General features: G+C 46.8%; 1 protein-coding gene across 6 annotated transcripts in view; it reads right to left on the bottom strand.

The window, feature by feature from the left end:
- The window catches only part of LOC119179433 (lysosomal alpha-mannosidase), a 150,937-nt gene that overhangs the window by 10,444 nt on the left and 114,591 nt on the right, over positions 1 to 25,902 (bottom strand). For 5 of the 6 annotated variants that reach the window (XM_075868453.1, XM_075868454.1, XM_075868456.1 and 2 more), the window contains exons 5-15: positions 23,575 to 23,628; positions 22,395 to 22,499; positions 17,410 to 17,686; positions 16,151 to 16,190; positions 15,993 to 16,062; positions 13,519 to 13,734; positions 10,326 to 10,493; positions 7,874 to 8,089; positions 6,969 to 7,180; positions 5,799 to 5,862; positions 1,302 to 1,472 (exon numbers count right to left, since the gene is read on the bottom strand). In XM_075868453.1, coding sequence (XP_075724568.1) covers positions 1,302 to 1,472; positions 5,799 to 5,862; positions 6,969 to 7,180; positions 7,874 to 8,089; positions 10,326 to 10,493; positions 13,519 to 13,734; positions 15,993 to 16,062; positions 16,151 to 16,190; positions 17,410 to 17,686; positions 22,395 to 22,499; positions 23,575 to 23,628 — 1,593 coding nt within the window. The remainder of the gene's footprint in view (positions 1 to 1,301; positions 1,473 to 5,798; positions 5,863 to 6,968; positions 7,181 to 7,873; positions 8,090 to 10,325; positions 10,494 to 13,518; positions 13,735 to 15,992; positions 16,063 to 16,150; positions 16,191 to 17,409; positions 17,687 to 22,394; positions 22,500 to 23,574; positions 23,629 to 25,902) is intronic. The other variant, XM_075868455.1, reaches the window with a different exon arrangement.

The following is a 25,902-nucleotide window of genomic DNA, read 5'->3' as shown; positions in this document are numbered from 1 at the left end:
AAACGTTCATGAGCAAACACAGAAAACGGAAGGTGGTGTTTCTAACACCAGAAGTTTCAGTTCCTGTGAAGCTCGCCAAGTTTCTCTCGTTCGCATCTCTCAGACTGGATTGTGAACGGGGAAGCCGTATTTCAACTGCAACGAATCGTTCGGGCGCGTGAAATTTTAAGCCTACGCGCACATTCTTCTCTTCCTCAGCCGTTAAATATGAGAGAGAGCGAGCAAGGCCTTCGCGTAAAAAGACTGCTGAAGAACTCGATAATGTTACTGAAAAAAAAAAAGACTTTTCTTGTCAACACGCATAATTACCGCGACATCATTTCTTCGACTAACTTCTCCTCTCGTCAACCTTTAACCTCCACACGACTTTTTGTTTTTTAATTGTATTGTGTTCTTCAAGACCGTACATCATGATTAAAAATGCTGAAATAAATAACTGACCATCATACGTTAGTAGCACGAAGCCACAACGAAATCCACAAGTATTTATTAGGGATAAAAGCTTCTCAGTTCAAGAAAAACTTTTCCTGGGCAGAATTATTGCGATACCAGTTCAAATATTGTGATCCACATTGTGTTGACCAGACCGAGTCAGTACGATGGTTCACACATCCTTGGATAGGCTCTACTCCACAGCCGAGGCCCCAACGTCCAGAAAGACATCATCGGTCAAGCCCTTGCCGCTGCCATGTCTCAAGCGATTCCGGCCAACGGCTAGGGTTGACGGACAACGCCTGACGTAATTGATTGATTTTTTTTACTAATAAAGTTTCTCTCCCGGGATCAAAACCAGGACACACGCACTTCGTGGGCACTCACTCACCGGCTGAGCCAACCAAGATGCTAACAATAGGCAGCGCGAAGGTGAAATGATTGATATGTGGGGTTTAGCGTCTTAAAACCACCATATGATTATGAGAGACGCCGTAGCGGAGGGCTACAGAAATTTTGACCACCTGAGGTTCTTTAACGTGCACCCGAATTTGAGCACACGGGCCTACAGCATTTCCGCCTCCATCGGAAAGGCGAGGGCGAATTAGTCAACTACTCTAGGCGAATTGACTCATAATATTGTTACTGCATATGTAACTATTGCAAGTGAGTTCCACAGACGTTGGTCCTGGGTTCGATCCTCGGACTAAAACATTTTTCTTCAATTAAGATACTTTCATTTTTCATAAATTGATATGTATTTCATTGCGCCTTTGTGAGTCTAACGAGTGGGTGTCAAATATCCACTTTAGTACATAGCATGTACTTAGAGTGTCATACTATAGATTAAAAGAAACGTGTAACGGAACCTGTGAATCGGCGATCGTGCCGATGTGCAACCAATGGCGTCCTCTGACGGGCACTCCACGGCCTCCGATCAGTCGACGCTGAATGAGGAATTCAAGGTTGCCGGATGCGAGGCTGGCTGCACCTTGTGGTCTGTCGGGAAACACGGTCAGTTGGACACCCTGGGACTCACTCTGCGTGCAGAACAGATTTTGTACCATATCCATCAGTAATACCGAATAAAACAAACATATCCGACTTAACGTGACGTTTTTTGAACAGCAAAGCAGGTAGCATCGGAGCACCTTTCTATCGCTTTCGCCAAAGTTCGGCGTGCTCTTCTTCTCTCATCATCACCCCCTGTGCATTAGCGCGCATTACGATTAGTCAACGCCTTCTATCGGGACAGCCAATGGCAGTTCTGCTCCCTCCTATAAACACTATTTTCTCCGCTCCCACCATAGCGTCTCCTTTGCTATCCGACTCGCTCGCTAGATTTCGTGACGACCACTTGTGCTCCTGCAATCTCCGATGACAGTGCAGCTCTGGCCGACTGGGCTCGCCCTACGCCATCTCCTGATGCCTACAAGAGCTCTCACTAGTGGTACCCCGTCCTCGGATTCCTGCGACCGTGTCCATCTTTCCTACCTCCTTTTTACTTCCGTTGCTCGCTGTCCCTGCGCCTCGCTCTCTCCTTCCTCTCTCTATATATACCTTTTAATCCTATCCTTTTACCCCTCCTTACCCCACCACTTGTGAGCTACTGTTGAGGTATCGTACTGGGATGCAGACAGTTACGGGGCTCGCTTTTCTCTTCTTTTCCCTTTAAGAATAACATAATACTTTGCTATCCTTTGCTAACCAGAAGACGTGTCGGCGTGAGTGAGGGTTCCTCGCGCCGGACAACGATGCCGTTGCGGGACCGGTCATGGGTGAAGTCGTCGAGCCGAACACTGCAGCAGTGTCGACCGGCGGCAGTGTCGTGGTGCGCGGACATTCTCGGGACGTGTGTTGTCATTTTTAGTTAGAGCTTGTGTACCAGATTTCTTTCATGTTTTTTTTTTTTTTTGGGGGGGGGGGGGGATATGGTTTGAATTAAGTTTGGGGGGATGTGGAGGTGCTAACACCCCCTGCAAAGTTGTTTGCGCCTCGTAGCGCACTTGTTTCACGCAGAAGCCGGATTCAGGGGTCATAACTATTGAGCGCTAGGTGGCGTTGTGCCAGCGAGCGTTTGTTATCACCAACATCATCATCATGGTTAGTGCGTTGCGCCAGAGGTGACGCCTGGCGGAAAGCTTGGGTGGCAGCGCACGGGAGATGAGTGGTTCTCTTTGGTGGGTAGCGGGTGAAGCGAACGGTTGTCTCCAGCGGTGGGTTGGTGGTGGACGGCACCACGGGCCGTCTGCCGTGGGCCCTCGTAATAAATCAAGCGTTGGCGAAGCCGCTTTGAGTGCATGCTTGTGTTTGTTACGTTGCTGAGTGTTGTGTGATTTTGTGTGAGGCTATTTTAGCCTGTTAATCCAAATTGATGTATATTAATTCGGCTGAAGATATCGCCGATCTGAAAGTAGTTAAGTTAAAGTGTTCTGTTTGGTTCGTTCCGACCACATCTGATGTGTCCGTTAACTTCAGGAGCTTGGCACTCTCCATTCGAGACCCCACAAACGCGCAGAGCTGAAATTCTAAATCCTTTCTGAGTACTCGTATCATGCAAGCGTTTCGTCTCTAACGTCTAAGCTGGAGCTGGTGCCCCTTGCCTCTCGTCGCCGCATCTCACGCCTTTGCCTCCACCACAGATTCTTTCACATCATGCCTTGTGACAGTCGGTTGATTCAACTGACTCATCGTATATCCCGAACAAGCCACCTGAACGCAGTAGTTCCACCCCGTACCCGCACCACTACATTCCATCAGTCATTCTTCATCAGAACTGCCCGAGACTGGAATGGCCTTCCAAAAAATGTTGCACTTGTCCATAATGCAACACGCTTCCGATATACTATCGAACATACATCAATTGATGCCTCTGGACTTGCCTTTGTGAAATGGATTGTCTTATTTTTATTGCCGTCATTTGTATCTACATTTTGTATTTTAGTCTTATTGATGTTTATTGTTATATTGTTTATCGTTTTCTCTTCACTTATGATACCCACCCCTCATGTAATGTCCCTCGGGACCCTTGAGGTACCAATAAATAAATAAATATTCGTATTTATAAACTATTTTAACACAAAGGTGTTGTATGCCGGGGTCCACCAAGACCTCAGTGAAATATTTCCGTCGTAGTAATGACGTACTAAAAGTAAGCACGATCACATGGCAGAAAAAAAGTTCATTCAACGGGAGTTGAACCCACGATCTCTGGGTCCGCGACAACAGATGCCGGGCATGCTATCCACTGCGTCATGATCTTTTTTTTTTCTTTATTGCCTGTGAATAGGCGCGGGCATGAAACCATAAGTATAACAGAAACAAGCTGTGACAGTCCGACGAGAGAGAAGTTAAAATTAGTTTCTTCGTACACACCCATATATCTTATCACAAAATTTTAATGCAAGCACTGCGCCATAATCTCCCAATCTTGTAGTCATTAAACAAATACGCCTTTTACATATACTGCTGTCCTCTCCTAGCGTTCGCGGTAAAGTGCACTTATGCATCATGACCATGGCATACACGCTTAGTTTTTTCGACGCGTCGTTTTCAAGCGCCCGTCCTAATAGGCACGTTTAATAGACGTGCGATTTCTTCAGCGCCTTGACACACCCCAAGTGGCTACCTTACCAGGAGCGTCATCTTCGTCACTCATCTATTCCATCAGCATCGCCCATTCATTCAGAACATAACTCTGTTACTTCTGCAACCCACCTGTTTTACCTGGATGTAGCTCTGCGTTGCACACTTAGGGCGTGAAGAATCGCGGCCAGCCAAAGGTAATACACGACGCACGTTGCGTTTCCCTCTGGTTGGACAGTAATGTTGAATAACTCCAACATGCTCCGAGTAGGCCATATGATTTCCTAATATTAACTTGCAGGGACTATGGCGCTTCGATCGTTCAGCGACCATGGGATCTATGGGTATGACATGAACTTGCCTAGTCTTTGTGCTTGAGGGCGTTGAATCACACTTGCAGTTTTGTTTATTGTTGTGTTTCTATTTTTTTTTCGTATGAAAGAACAAATCGCTTTGAACTCCGTGAGATGATATAAAATGGTGATTGTAAAAGGCAATGCGTATACCTGGCGAACATTTGTCGACTGTTGTTTCGTGACAAAGGATCTTCAAGCCACGCGAAGGCAGAAGAAACGTAAAGTACGAAGACTATGCAAATCCATCCATGTGCTATCCATAATTCTCGTGCTTGCTGAAGAGCCATGCGTGGGAACTCCCATAGACTGGAAACTCTGTGGAGTAGGTGATGTCAGCCCGAGTTCCGTGTCCGATAAGTAACGCTATTGTGGCTGTCACATCTCTTTGTCCACCCTCACCGTTTCCTAAAGCAGCTGCATGGATCAACGTACTAAAGAGGTACTTATTCGGCTGTCCCTTCACCACCCACGGAATAAATGCCAACGTGTGGTCTACGATTCGTATCTGGAAACCGGAGTAACTGAGTGCCGGCGTGGCCGAGGCCCCTACTGGACACGTGCAATAGGGTACTCGAAGGCTAATATGCGCTGCGTTTTGTTACCACACGCTTTCCCGGCACTAGCCTTCGGGAGCACCCTATGCCTCGCCACCAGGTGTTGGTGAGCACGCTCTCCCCTTGGCCATGCAATATCCTCGAGAAAATGCACGTTGCCCCTGATGCACCACGTGAGAGCTGTGGTCAAGGGTCGCGGCTCCAATTAGGGTGGATTACGTGGGCGCCCAACTGCCCACACCGTTCCGGCATAGACCCTTGTCCAGATTACGAGGACTGCTCCCCAAACTGGATTACATGGGCTCGCAACCTCGTCGAGCCCAGTGTTCCAGCCTTCTCACAAGGAACACATCCCACGCTGAGCCTTCCAGGATTACAGGTGCTTACCAAATTACCCGGCCCTGCCAGCACAGTTCTGATGTGCAAACATTGGTGGCCATCTTCCTTGGGTGAAGGAAGAGTAGCCGGTCCACAAGCAACTACGACTACAAGGGTAATCATTGATTATGGAAGTTGGTCGTCGAGATGCATGACTAAGCGCCAACGTGAATACTTCCACGATAAGCGCTGCTGTAGCTGTCAATGGACGTTGTCCAAGTTATCTTATATCCTTAAAATATTTCTTCTTAAAGTACTTCTTTAAAGACAGGTTTTACTTTCGTGCTCTACCGATTTCTATGATGGAGGCATCAACCATGCTTTCTTTAAGTATTCCGAACCCTTTCACAAAATTGGTCATTAGGTTGATAAATAGAATATAATGAAGTAATATTTGATTAATTTTTTAAAAGTCATCGAATGACTGCAGAGCGTTACAGCAAAATCTTTACAAATCTGCAGATTAGTAAATACTCGAGTGATGTTCACTCACCGCTAGAAATGCCCATGATGTCACCGGGTAGAAGTTGGAGGCCACAGGGCTGCCTTCCAGCCTCCTGATGCAAATGAGAGAGCAACGTCACATTATAGTAACCTAACACCTCTTAATTACGGTTTATAAATCTGAAATTCAATTAAAAGCCAACACCGGGATCCTTTTCAATTACTGCCTGCTTTCCCGAAAGGCAGCTTCACGTCAAGGAACACATTTATAACCGAACTTGCCAAATTATTATTATTAAGAAGGAGGAATAAAGTTCCTTGAGAACCAGGAGCTTGAGTGGCACGGCCTGCCATGTGGGGACGTCGATGTTAGCCTCCGCCACTTTTCAGTCTTGCTGGCTGGCTCACAACTGAAAATTGATAACTGAAATTTTACTTTTTATTTATTGTGGCACTTTAGATGCTACACGAACAAGTTAATCAATAAATATTTACCACGTCAACGTGACAAAAGTTGGAATTACTCACATTTCGTTTAGGATATAACTTAGTGTAAAGTAGAAGAAACAGAATACCTTAAAGTGCATTTAGCTAGGCTATTTTTGACAACATACATAAATTTAATGTCTTGTTACTAATGCACGGGGTTTTTCACCTCGTATAACTGTCCTTCGATTATTGCGTTCTGCTGTATTTAAGCCAGGAAGCAAAAAGAAAAAAAAACAAGCAAAACAGAGAAAGAGAGAGAGAGAGGGGGGGGAGAAGAATCCCCATCCTCATTCAATCGCACGCTCACGCACTCGCACTACTACTTTTGCTGCCTCATTTTTTCTTCGCACAGCAGTGGACTGGAATGGCCTTCCCCGTGACATTGCAGCCATCACGTGTTCACCAATGTTTGCGCAAAACATGAATGCATATTGTTTGTCAGAAGATCACTCTCTGTAACCTCCAATTGTTAACCCATTCCTTATGTAATACTCCCTCGCCAGGCTCTTTAAGGTAATAAAGTGAAGTGAAGTTGATAAAAAGAAAAATAGATAAACGAGGAAAGAGAGAGAGAAAGAAAAAAATTGTCTTTTACTCTGTAAGGGCCCTGACACATTGCCTTTCGTCATACAGCATGTAATCAACCTCACTTGTGTAAATATATGCGTGTCCACTTAAGTTGAATTTGCAGGATAAAAAAAGAAACTTGCACGGAATCCCCGAGTCATACTTTCTTTCGATGCTGCGTCGCCCGTTGGTGTCGGTGTAGAAGAGTTCGCCACTCTGCACGCTGCTGGCGAACCGGCACACGATCTCCTTGCCCTTGTGGTCACCCAGCGGCACCGGCCCCAGCGACCATTCGAATTCGATGGTGTCCTCATTCTCGAATAGGCGAACCACCAGATCCAGCCACGGAGCGTAGCGCTGGTGCAACTCCTGCACCTGCATGCGAGGTGGGTGCGGAGCAGCGGGAGCCATTGAACGTTGCACCTGAATGTGTGTCATATTACGCGTACAGCCTCTCTAGCTCTGCAGCCTAATACGTAAAAATGGTCATTTTTTCTTTTTTTACCGTAAAGAATTATTTGTTTTTCGTGTCCTTTTGGCATAAGGAGTATTGTAACCTTTAAACTTCGAGGGATTTTCGGCTCCTTTCAGAGACAGTGAAAATAGGAAGTGAGGGCCGCCTATCTGAAATGAACCGCGTAACACCAAAATTAAGGGCAGTGACTTCAAGCAAATGACATGGTGAGTCGAATTTAAGCTCTAACAGCATACGTGGAGCTTCAAGTGCACTCGCATAACTGAAGTTCACAAGAAAATGTAGTTATATATAGAGAGATACTAATGGCGAACATCATTTCATGACACAATGAAACGTCCGTGCCTGAGAAAGTTCAAAACGTCCATATTATATGCCGCAACTCTTTAGTACCCGAGGAATTAAGGCAAACGTGGGACATGATATTCGACACCAGTGGTAAGTTCCGGAACCCGGTGACTTAGTAAGGCCCAAGAACCAATAATATTGCTACGTGCCAGCGCATGGAGTTGCCAGCGCAAGAGTACGTGCCAGCGTATTCGATTTTTTCGTGGAAATAATCGCCCCTATACCGCGTGTCACGCATGTCTCACCTCAAGTCCTCGTGTGATGCGGAATGTGACGTTGTTCCCCAAGTCGAACGGGTCGTCGTTGACGGGGTTAAGCACGCGACTGTCGGACGCCTTGCGGCTGCTTCCCTGGTACGCGTGGTAGGACAGGAACAGGTGCTGCAGCGTCACCTGCAGCCCGCCCTTGACCATGATGCCACGCACGAAACCCGTAGCCGAGTCCACTACCAGGCGGTAGCGCTGAAAAGTCGATCATTATCACGTGACGTCACGAAAGCAGGGACTCCTCACGGTGCTTGTACCCAAACATGGCTGCCCCCGGTGACGTCAATGAGCGATACCAAATCGCGCACAATGTTTTGCACTTGACGGTGTCAATTCTCTGACTGGGCCGGTATTCACAAGAATGCCTTACGTTACGGAATTATTCGCATGTACAAAATAATAATGAGTGCCCATAATTAATCCGGCCACCCAAGCTCGCGGATTAAACGCTTTATGAATCCGGCCTCTGATTATCACTCCTGTGATTTTGTCTGTCAGCGCATTAGCCGTTTGTCATGTTATCTCGATTCTCGCTAAAAGGGAGATGCTCGACGTGCAACATCAGCATACGAAAATGTCTGTTACGATGACGTCACTGCAGTCTACCTTTGCGAACCATGCCCTGACGTCACTGCGTTGCATTCATGGAGAGTTGCTCGAAGCGTGTTTCCTTATCCTAGAGCGCACAGGCCTAACTTCCGGTCACTGCACCATGGGGGGATTAAAGCCCCTATACTTCGTAAAAGTAGCGCCATCTGCTCTCGCCCTTGCGGCCTCCTCTCCGGCGCGTTGCTTCTTTTTTTTTTTTAGCTTGCGACAGTGGCGCCCCCTGTAACGTGCCACGAGCTTGCAGTTCGCTTTTGATCCGGTGGCGCGCTACCGCTCCTGCATTAGTTATAGCCGCTCCTGTACAGCCGTACGTGTGCCGCGCCTCACATGCGGCTTCATGTAATGATTCTTCTGCGTTGATTTTCTCAGCAAGACTGGGTGCGCTCATCGTCAATAATACGGCAGAAGAGCTGCTGCAAGTCATGCACAAGTTGTAGCGAATTGCACGACGTGTAAATTTCTTTTCGCAGCGTAGTGTTTCCTTGTGTATCAGGCGCTGATATACATAGCTGGGTTTATTGTATATATACATATATACATAGCTGGGTTTATTGTATATATACATAGCTGGGTTTATTGAACTGGTAAGAAATATTTAAATTGCAGCTGTGGTGTTTTAAGTCACGCCATTTAAGAAGGAATGGTTCCCGTGTGCACAAACTATCTTGGTATTTTATAACTGCAGCAATGTCAACAATGCCCATTAAATTGTTCGCTCAGAACATCGCGACGTTTCACATGCTACCTCTCCTCTACCTGTCGAATGCCTAGTGCACGCAGTGCGCAGTTTTGAGATGTTTGTCCTCTGCGGCGCAGTTTGCAAGCGTTGTCTTGAAGTATTACATGTATTCATGGGCGTTGAAGATAATGTAGGTGAGAAAGGTGGTTTTCGCACACGGAAACTATTTCGAATTGCTGGATGGCCGAGATTGTGCTGTGATGTAGAGGTCGAAAAACGCAGTCGCGTCATCACTGTCTAAATTACCGCTCACCCATTTCTAGCGATGCATTATCTCAACTCAACGCACAGTATCACCTCAAAGCAATGAGAAAGTTCGGCACATTGTTATATGTATTGCAACAGAGCGTTTTGTTATTTTTTTGCAAGTGCCAGCGGTTCATTTCATAAGGAGCACACACGGCGTGCACGCTGACGGGCTGCGCTTGAGAACAGCCGCGATAATCATGAAATTTGAAACATGAACCACTTTTTACAGAAATGCTTTCACAGATCTTGCACTCTGCATGCGGCGAACAATCAACACAGTGGCGCATCCAACATGGCGCTGAGCTGCGAAAACCGGTTATTCGCCACATCCACCCGAAAATACAAGCTCCGGCGGGGAGAGGAGGAAGCGGCGCAGATCAAAAGAGTGCTGTACTTTTCCGAAGGTATAAGGGCTTTATGGGGGATACCTTAAGCAGGAAGGCCATGGGTGACGTCACACCACCACCAAGATTTGAATAAAAGGGCACAGTTTTACCCATGAAGTCGTGTCCTACAGCATCTAGTTCTCATAAATTTTGGGGATTCATTAGATTATGAGACGCCGTAGCGGAGGGCTCCAGAAATGTCGTCCACCTGAAGTTCTATAGCCTGCCAGAAATTTAAGTACATGCGCCTCGAGGATATTCGCCTTCATTGAAATTGCGCCGCCGCGGTCGAGATTTGGTCCCGCGACCAGCGGGTCATAATCGGTAGACCACCATGACGGGGTACGAATATGAGCCTGGGAATGCCATGATCTGATCAACAGTGTATGGTCAACAAAATGAGGGTGCAAAAGATAGCGCATACGTTTCGATGACAACTGTCGCTCACCTTGTTCCTGATGACGGTCATTTTGTTGGGTTGTTCGTCTCTCGGCGACGCCTCCGGTTTCTTGGAAGGAGACTCTCGCGACCTTTGTACGTAGTGCGTCGTCACACCGAGGGGCACGAGCCGTGCGGAGAAGACCACCTCGTCAGCCTTGTTCTCGGCAGACAAGATCTGAGGAAGAGCATGCACGGCGGCGGGATAGCTTCCACGCATCGATGTCAAAAGAAAACTTGGCGTAGAGCCGACCACAAAAGCCTATGGAGCGCGCGAGTGCGTGCCATATACTGCCTATCCGCATCACCTAGCGGTGCACCATGTCTACCGCTGACGGCAACACCAACCAGGAAACGGGTCATCTTGTTACTCACTGGCATATCAATTTTTTTGCTGCACCCATGTAGAATATTGTAAGCCCGTTGTTTGCATGCAAAGGGCTTATCTGCGGTATGAGTGCCATGCTTCTATTTGTATAGACGAGTCAAAAGCTATCATAACGTGCTTCAAATGGTGTGCCGTTGAGTAGATAGTACGCACTTTCTGAGAATACTACACTGACAACACAACAAGGGATAGGAAGAAACAGACGAGCGCTGAACTTACAACAGAAGTTTATTTTCAAAAGGGAGTAGAATATAAGGAAAAAACGACACGTGAACAAGATTGTAAACCAATATTTGCAAAAAAAAAAAAAGAAAGAAGAATCACCGTACGTCTTTTGCGGCGGTCATGCGCACGGGACAAATATTTCACTTCTTTTTCCGTCAAGGCAATGGACGGGATGCCCACGCAGTTTGTTGCCAAGTTTACCAATTTATGCTGCCTCAGTTATCTCGCGCGTTAGTTGGGAACCACGTCACCCTACCACTCAGCACTTTTCGAATAGGGGTTTGCATCCAGGAGCGCCACACGTGCTGCAATGCAGGGTCCACTGTTTATTTGGCAAACTTTGTTACTGTGTTCGCGCAACCGGTCGTTCACCCACCTGACTGCTTTCCGCATGTCAGCGGGACGCCGTAGACCACACCCTTTACACATTCACTGTAGTAGTTTCGGTGCTTTTTCTAGCGATGTGGTTTTCCCGTCAAACCGGACAACTTATAAGGGGCAGGGAATGCCACGCGAACTTGAACGCGTTTTGCAACATCTTTCACTCCGTAGCAAACACCACGACGGATGTCTTCTTTTTACCTATGGTTTAACAGCGCGAAAAAATACACGGCGGACCAAAAAAAGACGGGACAACGCGTGTCCCGTCCTTTTTCTGTCAACCGTGTATCTTTTCACGCTGTTAAACGTTAAGTATATATGCTAAACAAACTAGCCCAATCAGCCACTTTGTCTTCTTTTTCCTGTATTCGGAAGAACGACACTCGGAAGTAGGCTACGGCGAGACCTACTACTTTTCAGTATAGCCTCGGCCACTGATACCACCACATGTCTTGAAAAATCCGCTTTTCCCATGCGGACAACCTGCTGCGTGAACGATTCACGAACTACATGCACGCATGACTTCTCGAGGGTATTTTTCATGCACATTTTAACAATAACCCTTTTCACTAGTTCAGGATGTGCCGACTGATAAAGCAAATGTGACTTCTGAGCACGCGGTTCATACCTACAGTAGACATGATTACTACCGCGAAAACTCAAGTCTTATTGATATACTGCTCTCGGGATATTTCGTAGACAATGGAAAATATTTGTGCCCAGTGAGAAAATACCCCAGCCATAGATTAAGGGATGGATGCATCCGGAGTGCAGTGCTGCCGTCGACCACCGTAACGCAAATGTGGCGAAGAGGCCCTTGGGAACGCGCTCGCGTAGTACGTGAGCTTTTGTAGTCGACTGTACATTAATAAGAATATCTGCCATGATGCAACAAGACAACATTGTGCTGGGGTGGGTTGAGTGAGATTTTTCTTTACCTTAATCCACTTCTGTGAAAGAAAAAAAAGAGATGATGAATGAAAGTACCGGTGGAAGGACATCCGCAGCAACAGTTGCAAGAAAAAAAAAAGAGCTATATTAGCAGGGGTTCTGCAGCAAGGCGAGCATCTTTCTTTCCAATCCGTTTTTTTTTATTTCACAAAAAAAAAATGGTGCCTAGTGGACAAATCACTATACGTCTCTTGATCTCGGAGGCTCTTGTCCTGGCGCCCTCACTTGTCTCGGCCCCTACCAAAAAGGCACGGTAGGAAAGTTTAACCACGGTAAATGTCCCGTTGGCGTACTGGGGAAGGGAAAAGAGGTGCGAAAGAATGAAGGAGAGAGCCCGCAAATGCACTACAAAGCTCATACCAAAACAGAAGAGGGCAGCACAGGAAGATGTAAACGGCAGATTTTCCGTTCGACAGTGCTTTTTCCGATCGCGATCACCGAACGCTCCTAGAGGTGTTTTTTTTTTTTTTCTGAGGCGTGCCCACCGCTAATTGATTGTTGTCACGAGCTTGTGACGTTTATGACGGCAGTAGCCGGTGTGTTCAAGGCGTAACTCCTTATTTAGTTGAACTTGTGGTCGAACAATGAAAACTCAAGGTGCGTACGAGCACTTCACGCTGTATGATAGCGGCGAACAGAGCGTCGGCCGTAGGTTCATCTGATCTGGACGCGTTGGCATTTTACAAGTGACATCGAACATTCCGTTCTCAGCACCGATGGCCGCGAAACTTCCAGAACAAACTCACCTGTTCGCGTTTGCGCGCTGGAACCTGTGTATCCCACGATTCTTAAATTATCTCGAAAGTTCCCAGACATTCTGCTACGGTTCGCCAAAGGTAGTGGTTACGCGTGTAACAGACTGGTTACATATAAAAATACAAAAAAGGAACTCGCGTGGCCGTATGATCCATGACCATGAACGAATGAAATTATCATACACTGAGGAAGAAAAAAAAGAGGAGGGACAATTACGTCACACGGTTGAAGTCCATCTTGCCGGCACAACACGTGATCAAAACGTCAGAACATGCGGCAGTTTCAATACTTTCGGTGGCGTTCCTTTTTTGAACCTCCTGCGGGAACCAACCGGTCTGCGCCAAACAAGCGCTCTTCGATTAAAAGCTACCGGCGCGCCAAACCTGGGAGTGTCGGCAAATCTCATTGCTTGCGTGATCTTGACGCAAAAGGTCACGTGTTGGGCCACCAAAACGGGCTGGTCTGCGTGACGTGGTATCATATCTCCAACAGCCGGGGATACCTGAGCATTGAGTCCGTCGACAACGTACGAGTATCCTTCCTTGGCCGGCAACCGTATGTGGGTGGTGTAGGCGTAGGCGAGAGGATTGTACACCAGCAGCCACGCCTCGTCAGCGTCCACCGGCTTGCAGTCATCCTCGAGGCAGTGGGAGAACCGGAGCTGGCTCACAGAGTTGCCCTCCCACACGACGGCGCGAAGGGCCTCGTCCATCACGCGCTGTACCACAAATGGGCAGCGTCGTTGTGCCCGATAAACCGCATCAGTGCATGTGGATACGTGCTGTCTTCACGTGTGCTGTTTCGAGCTACGTAAAAGATACTAACCACCAACAAGGCCACATTGAAACCCTCATCGACTAACTAATACGTGTGCACGTAGGAGGAAGCATCCCCCCTCTCTCTTAATTGTCTGAGGAGGGTGCCATGTTTGCGCTATGTTTTTACTCTGCCGGACCATCGCTGTTCAAGTGAGGGGCAGTGTGCCATGCACGTTATTAGCAATGATGGCGACGGAGGGCCAGTGATGTGGCCGGAACTGTTTACTTACCACTATTAAGGGGACGAAAAGCAGGCCATTGTGAGAAGTTGCTTAATTTCCTGAATTCACTGCGAAACGCCCTCCTTTCGAACTCGACTTGAGGTGGAGCAGGAAAACATAACATTTCCTTCTTCCCTAAAGCGCGCGCCTATGCATAAAAAAAAAAACGCAATGCCATCTCAGGGTACCCTGCAGTCCCTTGCGATAATTCCTTGTCTTTCGGCAAGCCCGTCTCACAAATTTGTGCTTCAATAGTTATGAACTGAAGCAAAACTGCTGGCCGGCCTAGTTGTAACGAATTCATCTATCAGCTAATTTGCGCGAGACAAACAAGGACGAAACAAGGAGTACACACTGACGAGTGCAATCTAACAACTGGTATATTTCTTGCGCGCAGATTGCCCAGATCATGTTAGCTACTTGAACAGATCTATTTTCAAAAATAAACTAGTTGTTAGTTAGTAGAACTACTACCAAATAGCCCGAATGACTTTATACAGTTAGATTGCGCTCGTCCGTGTGCATACTCTCTGCTTCGTATTTGTTCGTCTCTCGCAAAAAGAGCTAAAAGTTAAACAGTTATTCATGAACTTGAGTTTCACGTGTCTTGTTCAGCCAGCACTCCACGCCACACTCAACGTGGGTTCATGCCTGATAGTGTCGTGTACGCGAGAAACTTCCGTCCCGGGCCCGAGTGGCTTCCTGGGCGTGTGTGGCGACGTTTGGGTGGGCCCCGCCATGTATGAGCTGCGGACTGCAGGCGGTACGGCGCACCGACGCCACCGGGACCACGTGGGCCGAGTTTGGCACTGTGAGACCGGAGGTTCAAGCCATGAAACGGCCCCCTCGTTTGCTCTCCCGACTACGGCCAGCCCCACCCTGGGACCTGCCGGAACTGAGACGGGCGTTCCAACTGTCAACGCCGGTCAGCGCGACGTTACGGCATCGATGACTAAGGGGGAAGAAATGTGACACATCGTGAAATAACACAAAGTGACGTCAGTGGGCCACGAGAGAGCATGCGCCAGTGATCCCCAAGTGTGCTGATACCTTAGTAGTGTCCTTCTTCACCTTTTTGTCACTGTTAGTCATGCGTCGGTCATTAAAGGGACGGCACCAAGTGAATAGCTTCTTTGATTGATTGATTGATTGATTGATTGATTGATTGATTGATTGATTGATATGTTGGGTTTAACGTCCCAAAACCACCATATGATTATGAGAGACGCCGTATTGGAGGGCTCCGGAAATTTTGACCACCTGGGGTTCTTTAACGTGCACCCAAATCTGAGCACACGGGCCTACAACATTTCCGCCTCCATCGGAAATGCAACCGCCGCAGCCGGGATTCGATCCCGCGACCTGTGGGTCAGCAGCCCAGTACCTTAGCCATTAGACCACCGCGGTGGGGCGAACAGCTTCTTTCAGACGAGTATTCCTCCCGAAACCAATGCAGTTGAAAGCTCGACGATGAGTGAAGAGCGGCCAGAGGCGCACGGAGCAGTAGTGGAGGGCAAGAAAATGCCACTTATGAATTATGCTGGCTACAGTGGCTGTGGTTGCGAGCACCTTGTTAATCATTATTTCCTAGGTCGGCATCGATAGAACAGCACTATTTCCCACACCCTCATTCGGAAGCCGTACAAAGAGGCACTGGAACACTGATGAGTTACTCACATTGCCCCACCACTGATTATTTACCACGTGGTTTGTGCGCGGCTTAATTTGTGCGTATACGTCTCCTCCTCATCTCAACAACGACCTCCTTCCCGGAATAAAAAGATCCCTTCATCCATCGTGCAGAAGCGTTTTATGCATTAGCCTCAGTCATGCTATCAATAAAATTGCTCTTGCCTCACAGCTAGCTGCGAGTTCTTACGGAACGTTTTATCCTCGTCGCTTTTAGCGCACCTGTTATTACTGTGGACAGTACTCACTTGACAGCGAGCGATGCCATTGTTGAGTAGCGCCTCGTACTGCAGGAGCACTTCGGGCCTCTCGCATCCCCTGCAAGTCACGTGGTATGCTGCAGAAACGAGTCAGCGCACTTGCCTCCATAGTCGCGAAAAAGAACGGGATGATGGCACCCACATACGCTATCACTTCGCTGTTCTGGGCGAGGGCCACGTTCTCCTCTGAAAAAGAAAAAACCGAACGAAACAATTATTGATTGAATAGATAAATAAGTAATTAACTATTATTGTTATACGTTTAATCAGCAGAAACAGATTGAGTTTAAACTTGGAAACTGGGGCAATTGTCGGAGCATTCACATTAGGGACATTGCTGTTTAGCAGAGCTGCCAAACGACAACAAAATCAAACTTTGTGACCACGCGAGAAGTCTAGCTTAAAATATAAGAGAAAAAAAGTGGGAATTCGAGGGCTGGTTTATTCTTTGTTAAACACAATATACTTTCTCTTCATTTACATTATGCCTGCTGCAAACAACATCGTCTATATTTTCCTTGGCTTTCTTGTCTGTAAGTTCTAATTATTGTAATTGCAGCCCGCATAAGAGGATAGTTCGAAACGGCCAGAGATGTGCACACGGAAGTTCGTTTACATGTGGCAGGGTTCAGGCATGCACCAAGAACCAAATCTAGACTAGCAATCGTTCTACTTTTCAAGGCGAAGCTCGGGCGTATGGTCAAATGGTGGTTTATTAACGTGTCAAATATTCCTGTCCTCGGAATAACAGAGAGTAGAGCTTTTGTTTGTATGCATTCCTGTTAAAAACGTGGATACATTATTGAAAGAAGCGGCACGACCACTCACACAAGAGAGAAGCCGACAAAGTAGACGTTCGTGGTCCCTTGACATCTCCCTTGCGTCAGCGTTTGCGCACCAGCCCCGTCTTTCCACGCTAATCGATGTTCACTTTAGAATACATGATTACGTATAGGCGTCAAACTCATCACTTTTATTAAAACCCAGAGGCTGCAATCGACGGGCGGAACAATTAAATCTTAATTTACCAGTAGTCCACAACGTTTACGGTTGTCGAACAACATCCTTCAATGGTGCGAAAATTCGGAAGAGCATTCTGACCCTAATTACATGTCCGCCAAAAATTACGCAATCGCTCAGGAAACTTTTTCTGTCGTTGAATTTCTTGTCACCATATTCATGTCGTACAATAACTGTGCGCGTGTCCAATTGATTATGTTGTTTCTTTTTCTTACATGAGCGTGCTTGCAAATGTAATTTGTGAGTGAAGTTTCTACGTAGAGAATACACTCGCTAATCACACCACACGTACTTATGTCTGTAACGGATCCTTGACGAGCAATATGGGCAAAGGATGTTCCCGCATAAATTTGTGCGAATCATTTCAGTGAAAATAAAACCTTACGGAACACCCGGATGTCCTTGCTGTGCACGAAGCCCAAGACGGAGAGCTGCTTGCAGGCCTGCAGCACGCCGTTGGCTCTGCGCACGGTGCGCTTGAAGTTGGGCTCGCTGCTGAAGTAGCCCGTCCAGTAGGCCGCCTGCCGAGGAGGGTGGACGCCGTCGGTGTAGGGAAACAGGTCCTCGTCCACTTCGGTCCACGCCTCGTTGGTCTCGAGGAGCGAGCGGAGGTAGCACGACGGAGTCGAGTAGAAGGCGTGAACCTTGGGAAGGTGCTGGTGCTGCACAAGTGGAGGAGACGGGGATATAGAAGCTCCATATGAAACACAGTTCATTGGAACGGCTATGATTCCTTCTCAGACAATCAACGTCTTTTCCAGAGTTACGTCTCTAGTAATAGAGAGTCTGGTAAATAAGGTGAAGGTGGCGGTCAAGCCATCAGACGAGACAAAGAACGGCCCCAAGCACGTTTAGTGCCTGCCCCTACTGTGCATTCGCTCTCTCGCCACTTGAAGAGGGTTGCGTAAAAGTGCGGCGTACCCGTCGTTCTTTCGGCATCGGATAAGCTCGCACGCATGTGTGCCGCTGTGAAAGCGGCAAAGCCAATACAAGGCACGTAAAGTTAGCTATACGCCGCCTATTTTGTTCAGTGCGCAGTTGTTTACAGGATTCCACTGCCCTGTGGCCGTTGTTTAGTAGACCAAACATGGCCAGTGCCTAAACGTTAGGCTGCGTCAGCACCACAAGCGCGGCCGAAGGTTCGTAGCAGCGCACCCCCTGTCAATGAATCGGGAAGGGGTGACTTTGCACCTCCCCCTATGGGGAGCACCTAGCGGCAGTGCATGCTCCGGCCGGGGTGGGCACCACCATCGCAATATGAAAGAAAAAAGAGACACGTGTGTTAGCAGTCCCCCGCTTGCATTATCTGACAAAGAGCTTCATCATCTGAAAAGAAACGAATACCGCAGGCATTCCAATCTGCTTTCGAGTTTAACGGGACTCTTGTGCGCATGCGTTCACCAATTTGTGCCTACGTATGCTTGAACGTTGTAAGTAATAAAGTTTATTTCAAGTCTGGCGTCCGGTATTTCTTGTTCTCGTCTAGTCTCTTTTCGCTGACCTATTATTCACGGCACCAACAAGGTCAGCTATCCGCCTTAAAAACGGTCGGCTTGTCGTGTTGTCAGTGACTCATCATTCACTACGCAACACCAAACAAAGGCGAAAAAGAGAGTGGAACAGCACGAGAGCCAACTTACAACTATCGTGAATGATTGATTCCGTTTACATATGTTTTTCTTTGTAATTTTGCGCCTGAAAGTTGAACTTCAATTATTTCAAAAGCAGAAAAAGTGATTGTGATGAATTGTGCTATGAAGGCTCGAATGAAGTCAATTGCACTATCATGTCATGTATAACATAGGCGAAAATCAAGCACGCGGCAAAATCTTCATGCGTGAGGTTACGGATTTCAACGTGTATTTTCCGTACTTTCTCGACATTCGCTCAACGGAATTTCCTTATTCTTGGCACGTTATGTGTCTGGCCCCTTCAGAGGACAGTGTATATACTTCAGTTTTATTAACGCCTTAGTAGCCACTTTCAGAATGTATGACGTCATGGTGCTGGCAGTTCAAAGTGGCCTTTCTACCCGCATTTTCGTTTCGTGGGTCTTCTCACCTACCACGCGTCGTCTGCTAGGATACAGATCTGTTTCCTAGCAGACGACGCGATCACTCGAGTGATTGATTGATTGATTGATATGTGGGGTTTAACGTCCCAAAACCACTATATGATTATGAGAGACGCCGTAGTGGAGGGCTCCGGAAATTTAGACCACCTGGGGTTCTTTAACGTGCACCCAAATCTGAGCACACGGGCCTACAACATTTCCGCCTCCATCGGAAATGCAGCCGCCGCAGCCAGGATTCGAACCCGCGCCCTGCGGGTCAGCAGCCGAGTACCTTAGCCACTAGACCACCGCGGCGGGGCATCACTCGAGTGATCGCGTCGTCTGCTATTTCCGATCACTCGAGTGATCATTACTCTTTCCGATCACTCGAGTGATCAGGAAAGAGTAATTTACTGATATGAGGAAAAAAATCGTTTTTCTCCTTAGTGTCCTCTCAGGTGTGCGAAAAATTGATCTTCGAAACGAATCGAATACAAGTCAAATAGCGCTGACATAGACTCGAATACGAATATAAATGACCTTCGAGCAATAAGGCTGAAATCTTCTAAGCCATCTTTTTAAAACAGCTTAAGAGTTATACGAAATTTTATTTGAAATGAAATATTCGCAAACTTTAACAAAAGAACATTACGACTAATTTTAACAGTAAACTATTAGTACAATTGATTTCAAACGAGGAAATCATCGCGCCGAGCAGCAACTGCGGCCCTCGAAATATCTTGTAACTTCAGGCTGAAGCAAAGCAGTGACTGGGAGTATTTCACGTGGTACTTTTTAAGCGGCTTTTAAAGAAAACTTAAACCTAAACATTTTGCGATTTTCGTAAGTTAACATAATCATGACTGTCACGGTGAAGAGAGTGGATTGACGACACTGTCGTGTTGGCAACACTGTGGTCTTAAAAAGCGAAGACGACGTCATCCTGTGATCCGTGTGTCTATTTGCTCGTTTCTTGGCCTGTCCCCCTGAGTCGGTGCGAGTCACGCTTTTAGGCCAGCATCAACATCATCATACGTATGGCGTCAATAGGGCCAAAAGTACATTGGCTGCATGCATCTGCGCATTTCGATGACAAAAATACTTCACTTTTCTAGCATCTCGTTCCTTCGAGCGTTCGATTCGCTATTCGAAAATTTCGAATACTCGCACAGCCCTACATTTAAGGCTTTCTGACCCTGATGTTTTTGTCGATACAAATCTACACTTGCTGGCGGATAAGGGCGCCTAAGTTACCACTTGGCGTAGTTGCGGCGATGAAGTATTCAGGCATCTTTCTCGTTTCTGGTAAACCGATTGCGAGTTCTTGATCTTATATGTGCCCCTTACCCATGGCGCACACCCACTGGGGGGGAGTGGTTTTCTAAAATATTATGAAGCTTTAGAATAAGGGAGGTTATAGATTATAAAGACTGCAGATTAAATAGAAAATTGTGGTGCTCGATCTAATGTATTTGAGTATGTTTGTTTTCCTGCAATATATGGCACGTACCCACTTTGGTTGATTGGGCAAGAATGTGACGTTGAGACTCAATTTTATTTTAAGGATGAAGTCTATTTAAGAAAATAACGAAATTAAACGGCAATAATACGTAATATATTAATTTAAACTACAATTAGCATGATTTTTAGCTTGCATTCTAGACTGCCGTAAAAACCTGATTGGAACAATTTCGAAAAACTTCGTAAGGTTTTACCTTGTTGAAAGGACGAAGAATTGTAAATACCATAACAAAACGGTACTCGTTGAGTAGCTCTAATGAAATCACACACGAAATCAAAGGCATCCCTGTGGCAGTATTCCAAGCCTGAGACACTGAAACTTAAAACATTTTCTACCGATACGGTTAAGCCTATTTTCAAAAGAGGAGTAATGAGAAGTCAAGGTCTAATACGAGAATATCTGTGACATCACAAAAAGTGATGTTCAATATTTTCTAGTTCTACGCAGAATTGACAGAGGTGTAATATCATGAGAGCAGTTCTGTGCAAGCAGATGTAAGCTTAATGGGGAGCAGGGGGGGGGGGGCACGGCATCGAAATTTAGTGATCGTCACTCCTGATTGTCGAAATCGGCTCCACTGCGACTTTCATGAAATTTTTAGGTGCTTATATTCTGTCCACGTGGTTATAGTTTTCATCCGATCTGTGTAAATAGCTAATATTCTGTACATGAAAAGGTATTAGGTTTGGGCGTGTTGGTTATTCATAGTTCTTCATAAAACAGAGCGCACAAAACACGGGACAGAAAGAGATCAGGACAAGCACTCCTGATAACTTGTCCCGATTTCTTTCTGTCCCGTGTTTTGTGTGCTCCTTTTATAAAGATCTATACCTGATTGCGGTGAAGTATTGAAGACTGGAAGAACCTGAACTATTGGGAGATCTAGCGATGCGCGAGCTAAGGCGTCGGCCACTTCATTTATATTTAACTCACAGTGACCTGGAACCCATAGTAATTTCAGATACTTCGGCTGAGACAGAACTAAAGATCGTATACGTCGTTATGGCACGAGAGGTAAGAGAAGCTGTAAGAGCTGTGCATACCGAGAGCGAATCAGTTATTATTCTCCTCTTGCCGAAGGTTTCGCTGTGCCATGATGACACCCATGAGCTCAGCTTCCCAAAACCGGAGTGAAAACGGGTAGTCTCACGGCGAATGACCAGCCAAGTGACTGGGAGACTATTCCTACGCCACCTGTGTGCCGCTTGTGTACTATGGGCCTCGACTTCGTCCTTCTCTGGTGTTGCCCACTGAATTGTGAAAGGAAGATGCGTGGGCACAGAAGTGCCTTGAATTTGGCTCGTTCACTGCTGAACTTGAAGAGGGGAAAGAGGTTCGGGACACAGGCACGCCCCACGTTCTATTCAACGGGCGGAAAGTCTCACGGCAGCACTCCCCCTTGCCCCTCCTAATTTCGGTTATCTGCTAAAGAAAAAGAAAACAAGCGCTGGAGGCAAACCTGGAAATAACGTGCTTCTAACAGCAGCTGATTTCGGTCCATGGCTAGTAAACTGCGCCTATAATGCAACGTCAGTATCTCTAGGTCGTCATTATTGCCAGAACCCTGCACGGCCGTGACCCCACGCAGAAAACTATGACGAGCAGGGCTGGCGGACTAAGTGACTGTATATACGGCACAGCCATGGTGGCCCCATCACGAGGTGCCGCCACTCCACCTGCCCCATGTCTATGCTTTTAGGACGAGCAGCGTTTGTCAAATGCTTGAAACAGCCTTCGAAGTTTTTATCTTCTTGTACCAACGAGAGGAAGAGAATCGCAAGTGAACGCATATTACCTTTGCGTTGATGTATCGAATGAGGGTGTCAATGTTCTCGTAGGTGTACGCTGCCGACTGGTAGTCGCCACCCATCGAGATCAGGGCCTGGTTCGTCTTGCGCGTCTGCAAAAGGTAGTGAGCACAGAACGACACGCACCCACCAGTCCCTTCGTTGATTACACAATAACTTGACTTGTCCGGAAGTGACCGCGCGAAGACACGACGAAGTACAGTAGACTGCGTTTCTCTGTGCTTGCGGCTTTGCTCCAACAGTTCCGAACAACGTGCGACTAGTAACCAACTAGCCTGAACCAAAGAATGCGCTACAGTTTCCCATCTAAACTCATCGAACGTCGGAGCTCATTGCGCTATGTGGTACCCCTGCCCTGTTTCCGTCACACAATCTCAGAGACGCGGTGCAGACGGTGTACGGCGAGACTCCGGGATCAGTTCACTCTCTCATTGAAAACGTTTCCGAGCGGAAGGGCCACACTGAACGCAGGTGAAGGCGTACATTGAGGTCAAAGATTTAGGTGCCTCATCGAACACCCAGTCTGATTGATCACCGCGGAATCAACACGAATGATGAAAAAAAAAATAACGGCATCAATTGATAACGTCACTACTTAGGCTATATTCTCGTCGCAATCTAAACAGAGTGATCCGAAGTAATCGCGAAGCTTCCCAGATGTGGCGGCGCGGCCTTCACCGAACGTTGATAACAGCTTTTTGTGCCTGAAACACGAATGCATCAAAATAATGCTTATAAACGCGAGTGGCAATATCGGGACGTCACAGATCGTCAAAATCTGGCGTGAACACACGGGATCGCTGCTTCCTCAACGGTGGGTCGATCAGTGCGAAACCAAGTTGGGGTCAGAAAGCCTTCAGATGAGAAGAAGGAGAGACACGGTGACAAGAGAAGAAGCATCTTGAAGTCATCTGAGGCTAATGAACAGAAGACACTGCGAGTTTTTCTAGCACTGGGGTCACTTGTCTCGATGCACAACTTCGTAGATAATAGATGGAGCACGTGCACATGAGAACAATCGTATCCCCGCATGCACCTTGCGTGAGCTGTTCCACAAGACAGCGGCAGCAATAGCAGTCAAAGTCCGAGAAGGTTCTACATAAAAGCGATCTGAATAGCAAAGAGTTTCAAAGTCAGCCAACAATGAGAAACATGATTCCTTCTTACCTGAGACGCCACTCTTCTGATTAATTGCTCGGCCCTTCCGACGGCGTTCGCCACCTGAACAAAATGAGATATAGATATATAATGATATTAGAACTTTTGGAACACTACTTCAGCCTATACTACTCAGTGCGCTCATCAAACCTATCTTACAAGAAGTCAGGTGGCAAGCACGCGAAACTCATAAAAAAATTCATTAATTCTTGACATGTGGGTCCAGATAAATGATACATTTTCATGCAATAATACCTAGCGCGGAATCTGGCGCTGCGATTGTATACCCCCATGAGAATTTTAAGAAGTACAGGCTTCGGATCGGATTGCGTTAGCTAGCGAACTATCTACGGATCCTTTTCTACAGTTTCAGTTTTCTTCTTCGTGCAGTGTTGGTAGCGGGTGCGGTGCAAAGCACAGAAACAGTGCCTTTCTTGTTCACAGAGGCTGAAGACCACTCGGAGATTTACTGCGGCTTCCGAGCTTCATACGAATCGTATTCGGCAGTTTAGGAGGAGCGTTGTCTACTCACTGCGGCGCATATATATAGATGTGGCGTCTCATGCGTCTCATGATGCGAACGGACGACGAAGGCAAATGACACGTATCAACACGATAATCATTGCATGCGTGTCATGTAACAACGTGACTACATGCCGTACTCGTGATGCGCTGGCGGCCGTTTCGCCACCTTCACATATACCAATTCTGGTACTGCGTCACGTGAATGGATGACGAAGGTACGTGACTGCTGCAAACATGATAACCATGAGATGCGTATCATGTAAAAACATGACTACGTCCCACACTCATGATGCACTTGCGGCCGTTTGGGTAGCTTCACATATATCAAATTCGGTACTATACGTGACGGAAATAGACGACGAATGTCAATGACATGTCCAAACATGCTAAACTGATAATCATGGCATGCGTGTCATGTAAAACTAGACTACCTGCAACACTCAGAGCGTGTTCGCGGCCATTTCGCTAGGTCCACATATAGCAAATTTGTTATTACGAGACTTGAATGGACGACGAAGCGCTGTAGTTTGCATTTTATTTCCCATCTCTGTTTTTGTCGCGCTATTATTCGTTTAATTGGTAGTGCACCAACTCACTCAATAATCCCTCCTGGCGGACGACGAAGGTAAATTACATGTAAAAACATGACAATCATGGCATGCGTGTCATGTAAAACATGGCTACATGCTCCGCTCATAGCGCGCTCACAGCCGTTTCACTAGCTCAGCATATATCAAGTGTGCTGAACAGACGACGGGTCAATGCCACGTCTAAGCATGATAATAATTACATGGAAATCATTTACGGCATAATTTATACCTGCCTCGTAACGCTGTGCTGATTTTAAAGTGACATATGAACCTTCCTTATTCGTGCTTCGCATATCATCGATTCCCATACAGTACGTGGGATCTATCAATTTTTTTTAATGTGCAGATATGCGCGGAGGGCTATCGACATTGGGGATTTTTTTTCACTACTTTCTGCACTCTCCCGGTAAATAGACCGTTATAGTATGGCGCCCAGATATAGTTATAGTATACAGGGTTTACCGGGATACCGGACGTACCGTGATAGCGGGATCAAAATGTGCATGCGCAGATAGCGGGATCAAAGTGTGCATGCGAACGGTAAGCGGTACGTTACCCGTACCGCTTACCGTTCACGTGCTATATTTAGATTTAACGTTACCGTGTTAGCGTAGCTGTACGTAGCGTACGTACAACATGGCGGCTTTCTCGGACGCCCGCTTCGAAGTGATTTGGGCGTGATTGTTGAACGATTCACTTTGTTCGCAGCAAACGACTGTTTAAATTGACGTCGCTTACCTTCAGTTAGCTTATAGACGACCGAGTACTATGGTTAGGCGGGCGAAATGCTTTTAGATAGCCTCTCACATCGAACGAGTGTAGGCCTAACTACAAGATCGATGTAAATAAATCAGCAGCATAAACGTTTCCACATTTCGTGCGCGGTTCATATTAATTTACTTCTTATTCTACTAAAATAAAGTTGTAACCATGCTTCGCGCGGTCACACAGGCAGACATTCTCGTTTTCTTTTTCACTGTTCTTACTTCTCAACCTTCCGATAGGTGGCGCCACCATCCCTGCTCGGGCACGTACCACGTAAACGTTATTCCGCTAAACTATAAGACGCTGTCCGCAACGAACGTTTGATACACGGTAACGCCATTCCCTCGACCTCCGCTATCACGTTAACGGTAAATTATAACTGTCAAGGTAGGCAGCCATTCTACGCACCGTCTGCGGGAGTTCATGCGATATGGACCAATCAATGTTACTAGAATAT

The sequence above is a fragment of the Rhipicephalus microplus genome, chromosome 7 (genome assembly GCF_043290135.1).
Source record: "Rhipicephalus microplus isolate Deutch F79 chromosome 7, USDA_Rmic, whole genome shotgun sequence".
NCBI classification, from domain to species: Eukaryota; Metazoa; Arthropoda; class Arachnida; order Ixodida; family Ixodidae; genus Rhipicephalus; species Rhipicephalus microplus.
This window is presented reverse-complemented; position numbering and strand designations above follow the sequence as displayed.